The 13,098-nt window shown below is 31.9% G+C and overlaps 1 protein-coding gene across 1 annotated transcript; it reads right to left on the bottom strand.

Annotated features, from left to right (window-relative positions):
• Positions 1-2,410: 2,410 nt before the first annotated feature.
• Positions 2,411-7,967, bottom strand: LOC126719957 (delta(12)-acyl-lipid-desaturase-like). The gene is made up of 2 exons (XM_050422455.1): positions 7,820-7,967; positions 2,411-3,862 (listed from the first exon to the last, which is right to left on the bottom strand). Exon 2 carries the CDS (start codon positions 3,835-3,837, stop codon positions 2,689-2,691), a length of 1,149 nt encoding a protein of 382 aa, XP_050278412.1. The 5' UTR covers positions 3,838-3,862; positions 7,820-7,967; the 3' UTR covers positions 2,411-2,688.
• Positions 7,968-13,098: the final 5,131 nt, after the last annotated feature.

The raw sequence follows: 13,098 nt of genomic DNA, 5'->3' as shown, positions 1-13,098 counted from the left end.
GTAAAAGAAGCATGAAGACGCAATGGATTGCAAAGAAAGCTATCCAGAAGAGGAATTCCTTCGTTTATTCCACCCCAAGAAGTCCATATCCTCCCTAACTTGAAGTTTCTAGCCAAGATGGATGTAGAAGCATGGCCTTGTTTAGCTTGGGAGCACCCCTAAAATAATGATGATCATTTAGGTAGTGATTGAAGTCTTCTTTGTTATCGGGCTAGGACCTTAATTATTGCTCGGAACATAATGGGTGTCTACAGCCATCTAATCTAGTCTCTAGGGAAACCCTAGTGCTTATGCTCAAGACTCTAGTATAACATAGTACTCATATACTGAAACTATATATCTTATATAGTACGGTAATTTTATTTTATTTTAAAAAAAAAAAAAAACCATGAAGGGAATTTTCTTTCCCGTTTTCATTGATATCATATTAGTGTCACCATAAAATTCAATTCCTAATGTCTAGAAAAAATTACACAAAGATAATCGTATCTGGTAAAATAGTCCCGAATGAATTACACAGTTTTTAGTGGGGAGGGCCGGGGTGGGGATTCAATTTATGGGATAAAAAAACACAGGGATAGTAAACAACTTAATCCCTCCCTGATGTGAGTGAGATTCAATCCTACATTTATAGTGAAAAGGAAAAAGAAAAAGAAAAAGACTAGCACTTATAAATTAATCAAACTACAAGCCCTAAAACCCTAAGGGGTTGGCTTAGTGGTTCCTAAATCCTCACGATATTCATGACATCCTACGTTTGAAACCTCTTACCAGTATCTTGGGGCCAGTGCCGGCTCAATAGTATAAGCAATTGATGCAGTCGCCTAAAGCTCCAACTAAAAAAAAGGCTCCCAAATTTTAACCAATAGTGCTATTTCTATCATTGTAATAGTATTAATTAAGTCCAAATATTAGTTAATAAATAAAATAATATTTTTTTATCAAATGAAATACAAAAAAAAAAATGTTACGTCCATAACATTTTACTACAAATCCTAAGTAGTAAGTTGTTATTGATGGCAAAAAAAAAATTTAGTGGTCGTGGGTTCAAATTTGAACCAGTAACAACTTAACATCTTGAATTTGTTACGAAAAATATTATGAATGCAACACTTCTAGAAAAAAAAAAAAAAGTAATACACAAAAAAATTCACAACATTTTTCACAATAGTTAAGTTGGCAAATTTTTACTAGTTTTCATTTAGGTTCACCGCTAAATCACTCTTTTACTTATTGCTATTAATCTATCACATCAATAGATGTAAAAAATTTTGTCAAATTTTTTGTACTTATAGATTTCAAAAAAAAAAATTTCTACATGGTTCATGTTAATTAATAGTACTTTTGCATCTAAAACAAAATAATCAGTTTTCGCCTTAGGCCTCCAAATGTTTCAAGCTATCCTGCTCAGAGCCTATTCCCATGGGATTCCTCATTATAATAACCTGGTGTGTGTATGATAAGGAGACTACATATACCTAAGGGCTGAAATAGTTAAATACTTGAAGAGGTCTAGACAGTCTCACTTGTCAAAAAAATAAAAAACTACAAGCCTTTAGAAATGGAAGAATGTGACTGGGAAGGTAGCATCTTCTGGATTTTTAGTAGTGTAGATCTTCATATGTCGGGCAAAGTGGTATGTTGGGCCTCATAGTAGAGTTAAGCAGGAGGGTTAAGAAAGTTCCAATTTAATCCCGAGTTCTAGAGCAACCCATATAATTAATTGGATTACAGGTTTTAAGTTTGTATAGTAAAGCCCATAGTAAAGTGAGCTTCAATGATAAAGTTTATAATCCTATCCGAGAACCCTTCACACTTGTGACAAAGTGAGGTCCAAACCAAAATCAATTGCCCTTCTATTCTAGTACTCCCCACCCCAAAAGAAAATCTATATATATATAAAACTATTTGGTTAGGTAAAATTTCTGCAACTATTGTATAATTTAACAAAATATAGAAAGTCTAATGTTTAGTCAACTGCCTAAAATGGGTTGATACCTCAATTTGTTGTTTCCTATAACAACAGTAGTCTTATGCTTAGCCCAACTACTCTACCACCCAATCCATAATGACCAATTCAATACAATTAGAACAATAATCTAATATGAAACTGGGGAGACAATAGGCAGAATACAAGATAGTCCAAAAATTTATTGGTGTTTATTATTGGACAAACGCTATAGGTGGAAATCTATCTTATTTATAAATAATAATAATTTATAAATAATAATAAGTTTAAGAGATTAAGAATTGGTCCTGCAATAATATTATTACAACACATAAATACTCACATTTTACCACAATTGTTTTAGGGCAATTGTAGCAAAGTGTGTTTGTTTGCACGTGGTAGTAGCATTATTGTAAATTAAAAGTAGACTCAATTATGTAATCAAATGTTGTTTTGACCATGTTGACAGAGAACTATCATTCCATTCCATTTATTTATGAACTCCCAAATGAAGACTTAGAGAAATCTCAAGAACTAAACATTATTGTTTAAAGTTTAAACAGAACTTATACCAAAACAAAACACAATTCATGCTTGGGAAGGTGCATTACATGTCCTTACAAGTTACAACACTAGCATACTTTTCTTTCTTTCTTCTTCTTTTCATCATAATTATTACTATTTTTATTAGCACACTACAGATTCTCCACTAATAATAATATTTTCTTTAGCAGCCGGTATCACAGCTTGTTCTGGTACCAGAAAACGCCTTTGTTAGAGGCACCCTCATCCGGCTCAACATAAATACACTGTTTAGCCTCTCTCCACATTGCTTTGTAAATTGGAGTGCCATCAAACTGGTAGTACTCACCAAGTATTGGCTTGATTGCTTTGGTAGCCTCCATCGCATGGTAATGAGGCATTGTAGAGAAGAGATGGTGAGCCACATGAGTGTCTGTAATATTATGGAAAACCTTATTTAGCACCCCATAATCTCTGTCCATGGTTGACAATGCTCCTCTCAGCCAATCCCATTCCGATGAGTCATAGTGTGGCAATGCAGGGTGAGTATGCTGCAAGTATGTGATCGTCACAAGGAAGCCATTCACTACAAGCAATGGCATGCCATAAACACATACAAGCCAAGCCAGCCCTTTTGCTATTGCAACTCGGTAGAGCACAAAAGTTGTAGCAAAGATACCAGTATCCGAGATAAATATTTGAAGCCTTTCACGATCAGAATAAATGGGGCCATAGGGATCATAGTGGCATGCAAAACGGTCATAGGGGCGGCCTGAAACATTGAAGGCCAAGTACAAGGGCCATCCTAGAGTGAGTGTGACCAAAAGAGTTAAGGCCCTACCTGGTGGATTGTTTAAGTACTTGGAATACCATTTCATTTTGGATTTAGGCTTGGGGACAAACACCTCATCTCGATCAAGGGAACCCGTGTTGGAGTGATGGCGGCGGTGACTAATTTTCCACGAGAAATATGGCACCATAAGAGCAGAATGGAGGATGAGGCCAACTGTGTCATCAAGCCATTGATAGTCACTGAAGGCATGGTGACCGCACTCATGTGCAATGACCCAAACACCAGTGAGAATGCAGCCTTGGAAAGCCCAATAGATTGGCCATGCAAAGTAGGAAAGGGGATATGGGAGGATTTGGAAGTAAGAGGTAGCAATGTAGTAGAAGAGGAAGGCTAAGGAGAGGTCGTAAACGACATAGGAGAACGAGCGAATGAGGGAGCGTTGGAAGCAATGGGGTGGTATGGCTTTCTTGATTTGGCTAAGTGTGAATGGGGGCTTCGTGTGTGGTACTCGTTGGAGGGTATTCTTCTGCTCTCCATTCTTCTTGGGGGAAGACATTCGGCCCCCAGCTCCCATTGTTCTTCAAGGCTTATGTGCGATCCTGAAAAAAGGTCAATATGTGTAAATTGCTAGACATCCTAATCAAAAGTTTCAATGAAATGTCAAATACTTTCTTTAGAATAAGAAAGAACTATTTCCCTAATTTAACACCTAGATGAAAAAGCTCAAAGATATCGTTGCCTTAAACACAAGTTCAGGTTATCTATAAATTCACTGAAAATGTAAACAAACCTAACCAGGAATTTCCAAACAGTGTTACAAGGTGTGTTATGTACTATGGCATTGTTCTTTAAAATAGCGTACGCTCAACAAGCTAGCGGGAAATCAGCATGGTGAACACTAAACAGAATATTATGGATTGGGAAACGCTAAAGCTTCACAACTGAAGTTAATTAAACCCAAAATTCTTTCTGACATTATCTCAGTTTACACAAGGTTAACCCACTCATGACTCATCCAAACACAATTTAACCCTCACAAAGTTAACCCAGAAAGCAATTTCTTGCTCTGGCTCTATTCCAATACACAAACACATCTTTAGTACTTAGCAGCATTTAGAAGTGTACTGGACATGAACAAAGTTTCTCTCCAAACTAGTTTGGAGAGATACTCTTCAAGCTTCTCATATATTTCTTTTTTGGGTGTGAATTTTGAAAATCTAACTGTTGAATTTCATGTTCCTTATGTCTTTAACATGCATATCAAATTTCGTTCAAATAGGATATTATTTACTATTTGATTAATTAACTTATTTTTTTATATACAATTTTAGATTACAAAAACTTGATATCATAACATTTATTTGATGACACAGCAATTGATTTTTGATTTTTTTGAAATTTCGTAAGCATTAAGGATGTAATAAGAACATGCAATCTAACGGTTAGATTTTCAAAATTCACACTCAATATAAAGATATATGATAAGATTGTAGGGTTTCTCTCTAAACTAGTTTGGAGAGAAACTTTGTTCACTTGACATGCACATGAAACTATATTAATCTCTCACTCGTTCCTCCCCCTTTTGTTGATTAAATTATCTTTAGTTAAACATGATCATATGACTTCCCGTGTAGGAAAGTAGATTACTACAACATATAAATGCATACAAGATTTGCATTTCACTTAGTGTTTGGGATATTTTAAATTCATTGGTTTATTATGCTTAAAATTTAAAAATGATAAACTCAAACGAATGGGTCCTCAAAAGTATATTATAAAGCTATTCAAAAATCACCCAACCATTTATCACACCAATGGTGACCTCATCATTGGTTTCTTCTTTTGGAGAAAAGGAAGAAACCAATGTAACAACGATTTTAGTGAGGTGCAAAAACACCTCCAAAAGGGGCCAACCACATCAATGAATACCCCTACTTTATAAGGCGTACAACTTAGGGGGTCCACTGAAATTCAAATGGCACATGGTGAGACTAAAATAAATTATGCAAGCAGTTGCTAGGTCATTCCTTTCAGTACTTGAAGTTAGTATGTTGTGCAGCAATTGTACATGTAATGTGCAAAGTTGTACGAAAAAGTTAAAAGCTGAACAAAAGAAGTTGAAGGCAAACAGACATTAATGTTCCTTAACTTTCTTTCATATAATAGTGAATCTTATACCTAGAGAGTCAACATCTATATTAAAGGGAGGTTGTGTACCACGTTATGAGTTACAACTTTCAGATCCATGGGATCCGCCATATGAACTCCAAATCAACAAATTGATGTCATCCAAATCGTGGATAGGAACATCCAACACTCAACATATCTCATCAATGTTTTCTTGTCTCTATTATGGGGTATTTGAGACAGTTATACATCAGAGGAAGGAAATTTCAAAAATCAATTTCATTTTTCAATCAATCTTTTCTTGTTATTTTTCAATCAAAGTACATTGCATTTTCTTTGGCTATTTAATTCACTGCTGGACTTGAATTAGTTTGATTTGAAACGGATGGTAGGTGAAGCACCAATAATGACAAAAGCCTAGTTTATTCTATTAATAATACAAATCCTATCTCAAATTTTGTGTTTTACTTTATATTATACTAACCACAACTTTCATGTATTCTAATTTATTTATTTATTTAATAAAATAATCAAAGTTTAAAATGGAAGACAATCAAACACATGGCATATCACATATTCAAATTCTATCACACTTTATGTATTCAACTTTGTACTCCACCAATTATAATAGACCATGTATTAGATTTTTTTTTTTTTTTTTTTCCATTTTAAACTTTGATTATTTTATTAGGAAAGTAAAAAAAGAAAAAAAGAAAAAAAAAGATACTCATATATACATAGCAAGTTGTAGTTGGTGGAATATAAGGTAGAACACAAAAATTGGGAAAATATATATGTGTTAAGACTAATCCAGTAGACTTTTACCTAAATATGAAATACATTAAAATGGTATCTACTTTTCATGGCAATATGATACAATACTTTTTTTTTTGAAACCACTCTAGGATAAAATATATACTTGACAAGAGTGTATTTCATTATTGTTGAAAACTTTGTAGTTTAATTAGTTCGCACCTCTTAGTTTTTTTTTAAAAAAATATTCAACTCAAATCCCTTTTCTTGGACTATTGAATTATTAAAAAAAAAAAAAAATACTTCACCATTGATAATATCGACCAGAATGTAACCTATACCACATATGGAAATACCAACCATAGCAGGATTCTAGTTGTCAATAGACTTAACTCAGAGAAGAAAAAAAAACAAGTTGTCATAGACTTATTATTGGTCCTAAAACGTGCATAATCAAACTCCTCACTTGTCATCATCTCCATGACAAGGGATTAGGATTCTCAAGTTTTAGGAAACCTCTACTTTGTATTAGAATCCTATTCAGTAGATTAGAGAAATTATTGGTGTCGTGTGAAATTTTGTTTCACCTATTTTACACCGAATACATAGGATAGGGTTTTAAGAATTCTAAGTTACATAACATCTTTATTCATTAAATCCATCAAAAAAGAAAAAAAAAGAAAAAAAAACTTTCCCAACTTTTTAGAGATAGAGATCCTATTTTTTTTATACAAAATTCATTGTTTTATAAAACTGGTTTTTTTTTAAAAAAAAAAGAAAATAATACAGTAATTATACGAATATTCTGTAAGGCGTTGTTTCCAAGAAGAAAAATTTGGTAATTACAAATCTAAACGGCACTGCATTGTATCCGGAGAAAATATAAAAGGAAAAAAATAATAATAACAGCAAACTATAAAATTGCAGAGAAATAAGTATATTAATAAAGAAAGAGTCATATATGCTAGAGAGATTTAACCAAAATACTCTGCATAAAAAATTATATGACTACAGATTGTGAGTGGTAGAGAAAAAGTAACAAATCTATATATAATAGTAACAGACAAATAGTTGTAATCTACCGAGTAAGATAGTTGTGACCAAAATTATGACTTTTATGTAAATCTAAAATTACTCAAATTTTATTATTTGTCCTTAAAATTATTGTAAAAAATAAAAAGTCAGAGAAGCAAAGCAATACTTTACTGTCAAGACTTGGAACAACCCAGGATAACTTCTATTTTTAATTCAAAATAGACGGCGGCATGCAATTGCAATGCATGGCCATGAAATTTAACGAGTCAACCAAAAACAAAAAATTAAGGAACGCTTATTTGATTCACCCAAAAAAAAAAAAAAAAAAAAATCATCATCAATCATCACCATCAGAAATAACAAAAATAAAGAGCAATAATTGCCAATTGGATCTTATGGTTGAAAGTTGAAACTCGAAAATTGAGAAAAAGTAAATCTTTTGCATTAATGGAATAAAAGAAAATTCTCAACCCCATCAGAACAAGAAGTCTCTATATATAATCTCCTTTAGAAAAGCTTAACACAAACATCTCTGATTGCACCCACAAGCCACATATAAAGAAAAAACTAATAAAAAAGCATTATATATAATCCATGCATGTCAAACACAAAGAGAAAGAGTATATTATATAGAGACATACCTGAAAACAAAGAAATAGAGAAGCCCTTTTAATTTCCCGGAAAGCTCTCTCTCTCTCTCTCTCAAACACAGTATCAGAGGCTGAGTTTGTTCTCTGCAATCTGCATTGGCTTTGTGCTTGTGTTGCGTTTCACAAAAGAGAGGGTCGCTATTTATTTATGAACTTTCTTTCGGACTATATTAGACAATGGGTCCCACAACAAGATCCTTAAATACTTAACCTACCCTACCTTATTTTATTTTATACGTGTAGAATTAATTAATGGCCTTGATCTTTCAATGTTTTGTTTCTCCTAGTTGTAGACGAATTAAAATTGCGTTTTAATCACGTACGAAACTACCACAGTTTCTGTTCAGAATTGTACTACTACTATTCCGTTACGCATGGATTGCAATCACATATTCACATGTCTATTTAAGCATGCACTATTGATTGGGTACATTTGCTGATTATTTAAAAAAATAAATAAAAACTTTCTTCTTATCTTCTCGTCATCAAATACCGTAAATTTTTTCCCTTTAGTAAATTAACAACCTACTTTTTCTATTAATCACTTTCCATTTTCACTAACATCATATTTCTTTTATATATAAATATATAAAAAGAAGAGTATTGTATAACAGAATCCTAAAATAGGAAACAGGTCGGGGATTCTGATGTGAGTTTTTTAGGTGATTCTTGGTTTTATTTACTTATATTGAACCCTTACCTTAAAATAGGAAAGTTGCTACTATTACTCTTGAGCAATAGAATAACTTTTTACAAAGAAAAAAATGTTATAAAATAAGAAAAATGCTATGTTTATAATATTTTCACAACAAATCATAAGTTGCAGGTTGTTATGAGTTGTTATTAGTAGACAAAAAATCATTTTAGTGGTAGATTTAAATTATAACCAATAATAACAATTTACCACATCTGATTTGTTGTAAATATGTTGTAAACGTAGTACTTCTCATAAAATAAAAGAGAAGAAATATAAACATTAATAAACATCCGTAGTGTGTTAAATATTTTAATTTTTTACTTTATCAATGACCTCTTTTCTATTGGACATATGAAATGAAGTGTGCGTGTGGGAAGTGCAAATGAAATGAAGTGTGCGTGTGAGAAGCGTGTTTTGCGCTTCCCACGTCCCGTTTTGCATTTTTTTTTTCTTCAAGATGTGATTGTTGACTTTTCTCTCGTAAACAATGCACATATACACTGTTCACGGGACCCACAAATTTTACTTTTTAGCAATTTTTTCATTAAAAATGAATCTTACGGTACTATTCACACATTTAAAAATTATTTTGCTATAATGTTTTTAGTTTTCAGTTTTCAGCTGTATCCAAACGGACTCAAAATATGTATTCCTCGTTAACCATCCTAAATCTTTAAAAATAATATTACAATTTGATTGGTTCTGGGCATGACAGAGAAATTTTTTCATCCCTAACATTTATAAGTGTCACATATTATACCATTTTTTCATCCCTAACATTTATAAGCGTCACATATTATATTTTTACATGCTATTAGATGGATAAATAAAAGCAAAAATCAAGAGACTTTTAAAAAAATCCTTTTGGGTCCTTAAGGAAATTGAGAAAATTAGGAATTGACTTTTGATTTATTGTGGTCGTACGGTCGTAGTTATTTTGTTTTAATAATTCCATTGGTCCATATCCAAGACCAAGAGAGAGAGGAGAGCAATAACAGAGATAGTATCTCATGTGCACATGAGACTTATGTCTCACGCAACCCTAAATTCGGCATGTACCTTATAAAGTTAGGTAAACTTGCACAATTGCACTTACCCAACATAAATGGAATAAGCTTGGGTACAAATTATAATTCATAATAAGTTCTGATATTTAGTGAGATGAATGAACACAACAAATGTTCATCAAAGAAGAATGAACACAACATATCATATTATATACTTACTATATAATAAAAATTGGCTTAAAAGTTGTATTTGTACCAAGTGGCTATTCTCTTTAATTGCCAAGTGGTTGCACCAAACTGTAGCTATTTTTTTTAATAGAAATAACAACTTAATTGTTCTTATTAACATGTATTGTTTTAAAATTTTAATTTAATGTGAACTTTTTTTTTCTTATCTATTACTTAATTGTTCTTATCACGTATTTGTTAAATGTTTTTATCAATTTTTATCTTTTTTTGAGGGGGATCAATTTTTATCTTAGACTCAATTTTTTTCCACTTAGTTATTGTTTTTTAAATAAATTATATATTCTATAAGTTTATGGCTAAAACTGTAAAACTGGATTGAGCTTATTTTTACTGAAACTGAAAACTGAAACTGAAAACACTGTAGCAAAATAATTTTTAAATGTGTAAATAGTATCGTGAAACCCATTTTTAATGAAAAAGTTACTGAAAAGTGAAATTTGTGGATCCGTGAACAGTACACAGATGCACTGTTCATGCACTGAAAGTCAACAAAACCGGCTTTAAAAAAGAAATAATAATAAAAAAGGGGCTAAAACGCAGACGCAGTGTGTTTCAGCCCAATCCAAACGCTACTGTAAATGTAATAGCCCTATGCGGTATTTATGAAAAATCTCCTGATACTAATGGAGTGGATAAAAAATTTCAGCAACGTACGGTTGTGATCTACTTACGGACAAACTGTGAATAGACCAGAGGGGCCATCATCATCTAAGGTGTTATTTATTTTTAAAAAGTATGTATAAATTTATAATTTTTTTAATTAAAATTTAGGTGAAAAATTATACCTACCCTCTCAAAAACTGACAACTAGTCAAAAAATGAAAGAACATATAAACAAATGGACACACAACCCATTCCTATGATTGGCGATCCCTCCCAAAGCAAAACACCCTCGTTTACCTAACAAATTCTTGCATATTGGGATCGATTTGTTTAATTAAAAAAAAAAAATGATTATGTATTTATTTATTTATTTAGAAATTCAAGTGATTATATATTCGATACTTTTTGGATATCCTTTTGGATATGAAGTTAAAAGTTTGGAACATTAAGATTGAGATTTAGATGTTATCACAATAATATTTGGGTCTACACACCTAAACAACTTGTTTGAGTGTGTTCTACTTGACAACACCAAGGGCGTAGTTAGAAATTTTTACTTAGGGGGCCAAATTGCAATATTGATGAAATAATCATAATTTATAAATACAAAATTATCAACTTTGATATATTGTCATATTTTTAAACATTAATGAAAATACAAAAAAGGGTCTAGTTAACTATATACATATACAAAAATTTGCAAACTATTATTTTAAGCACCATCAACCCATCATTATCCATAATATTGAAATTTCCTTTTTTTTTTAATAAATTATTCAGCACCTAATTTCAAATTTAAAAAATGATGATATGGAGAGAGAATATAATATATTATCATATAGCAATACAAAAAATTGAACAACATATTCTTAGTACACGAACCATATTCATAAAACTATATGACCATTATCATATACGTAGCAAAGCATAAATCTAAATGGCCATATGGTGTTGAAGAAAAAAACAAACTTGAAATGCTGAGACATAATTACTTTCTTGAAGGCTAAAACAAAAAATTAAACAAATTAGCAAGGAGAAGCTAGAACTGGAAGCAAATATGGACAGTTTTTTTAATAGAAAAAATGAGTTTATTTGGTTCCTACCCTTGTTGAGAAGAGAGTTTTAAGTGTTAGAGCAATAACCAATGAGAGGAAAGAAAATCAGCAGGGAGAAAATATAGCAGTGGTAGCTTCTTTTTTTCTTTGAGAATCCCATTGGTGGCTTCTTGAGATTGAGAAGGATGGGAAAAAGTAATTTTTTTTGTTTGAAAATGGGTGGTAAAAGATGCTATTTTAAGAGTGTGGGTTATTGTCTATTGGATTGACAATAAGTCATTTAGACAATTGGGAGAGCTAGCTAGTATTTTATTTGAGGACTTTGGGTTGTTGTTATCTATTGGACTAAGTAGAGATCCTAGAAAGAATTGGGGGGGCTGGTCATATTTTTCTAAGGGGGCCATAGTCTTTTACTTTTTCTGTTGCTATCAGACACATAGCCTAACAGTAGAAGAAAATTAAAATTTTGGAGGGCCATGACATAGCTCCGCCCCTGGACAACACATTAGAAGAATATTGGACATATTATAGAACCTAATGCTTAGTGGCTGAAGTTGAGTATAGTTTTGAGCATAGTTAGTAAAATACGGTACGTGTATCATACGACAAGTATATGAACGGGTATAATTCGAATTCTTTTAAGAAAAATATGTTTCAAAAATTTGGAAATGGAAAAGGAATAGTATATGTTTAGTATGAGTATATTACGTTTATATTTTAAATTTTTGTAACAAAAATACGTAAATATTTACTATATATTGTTTAAGGTATAAACACAATAATTTAACATATTATAGTCATATAGAAAATTTTGAACAATTTAACTTGAAATAATTTTCTTAATAAAGAAAATTATTTTAGTATCATGAATAAATAACGATAACACTAACAAATAAACGCGAATATATCTGTAGCTTTGAAAACTAAATGGGAAACACCCGTTCCTCTCAACCTTATCCTTATGTTCGTACGTGTATCTTATGGGTATCTTGTGCATAGTTACATTGTCAAAACTATTATACTAAGTATCCGTTTGGATTGGGTTGATTTTCCTATGTGTCTTGTGTTTGGCGTTTTCAGCACTGATTAGTGGGTCTCGTGCACTGTTCACGGGACCCACAAGTTGTCTAATTCAGTAAATTTTTCTTCAAAACTGGGTCCCATCTTGTGCATAATTACATTGTCAAAACTATTATACTAAATATCCATTTGAATTGGGTTGATTTTCCTATGTGTCTTGTGTTTGGCGTTTTCAGCACTGATCAGTGGGTCTCGTGCACTGTTCACGGGACCCACAAGTTGTCTAATTCAGTAAATTTTTCTTCAAAACTGGGTCCCATCTTGTGCATAATTACATTGTCAAAACTATTATACTAAATATCCATTTGAATTGGGTTGATTTTCCTATGCGTCTTGTGTTTGGCGTTTTTAGCACTGATTAGTGGGTCCCGTGTACTATTCACGGGACCCACAAGTTGTCTAATTCAGCAAATTTTTTTTCAAAACTGGGTCCCATGGTACTTTTCACACATTTAAAAATTATTTTGCTACAGTATTTTCAGCTTTTAGCAATAAGCGGTATCCAAACAGACCCTAATTAGTAAATAATTTAAAACGCTAAATTAACTAAAGTTATATATATATATATATATATATATA

Source organism: Quercus robur, chromosome 1 (assembly GCF_932294415.1).
Source record: "Quercus robur chromosome 1, dhQueRobu3.1, whole genome shotgun sequence".
Classification (NCBI taxonomy): Eukaryota; Viridiplantae; Streptophyta; class Magnoliopsida; order Fagales; family Fagaceae; genus Quercus; species Quercus robur.
The sequence above is the reverse complement of the archived record's forward strand: the minus strand, read 5'-3'. Positions and strand labels throughout refer to the sequence as shown.

Coding starts and splice junctions, on each gene's coding strand:
- LOC126719957 (XM_050422455.1), bottom strand. CDS start 3,837: ATGGGAGCTGGGGGCCGAATGTCTTCCCCCAAGAAGAATGGAGAGCAG.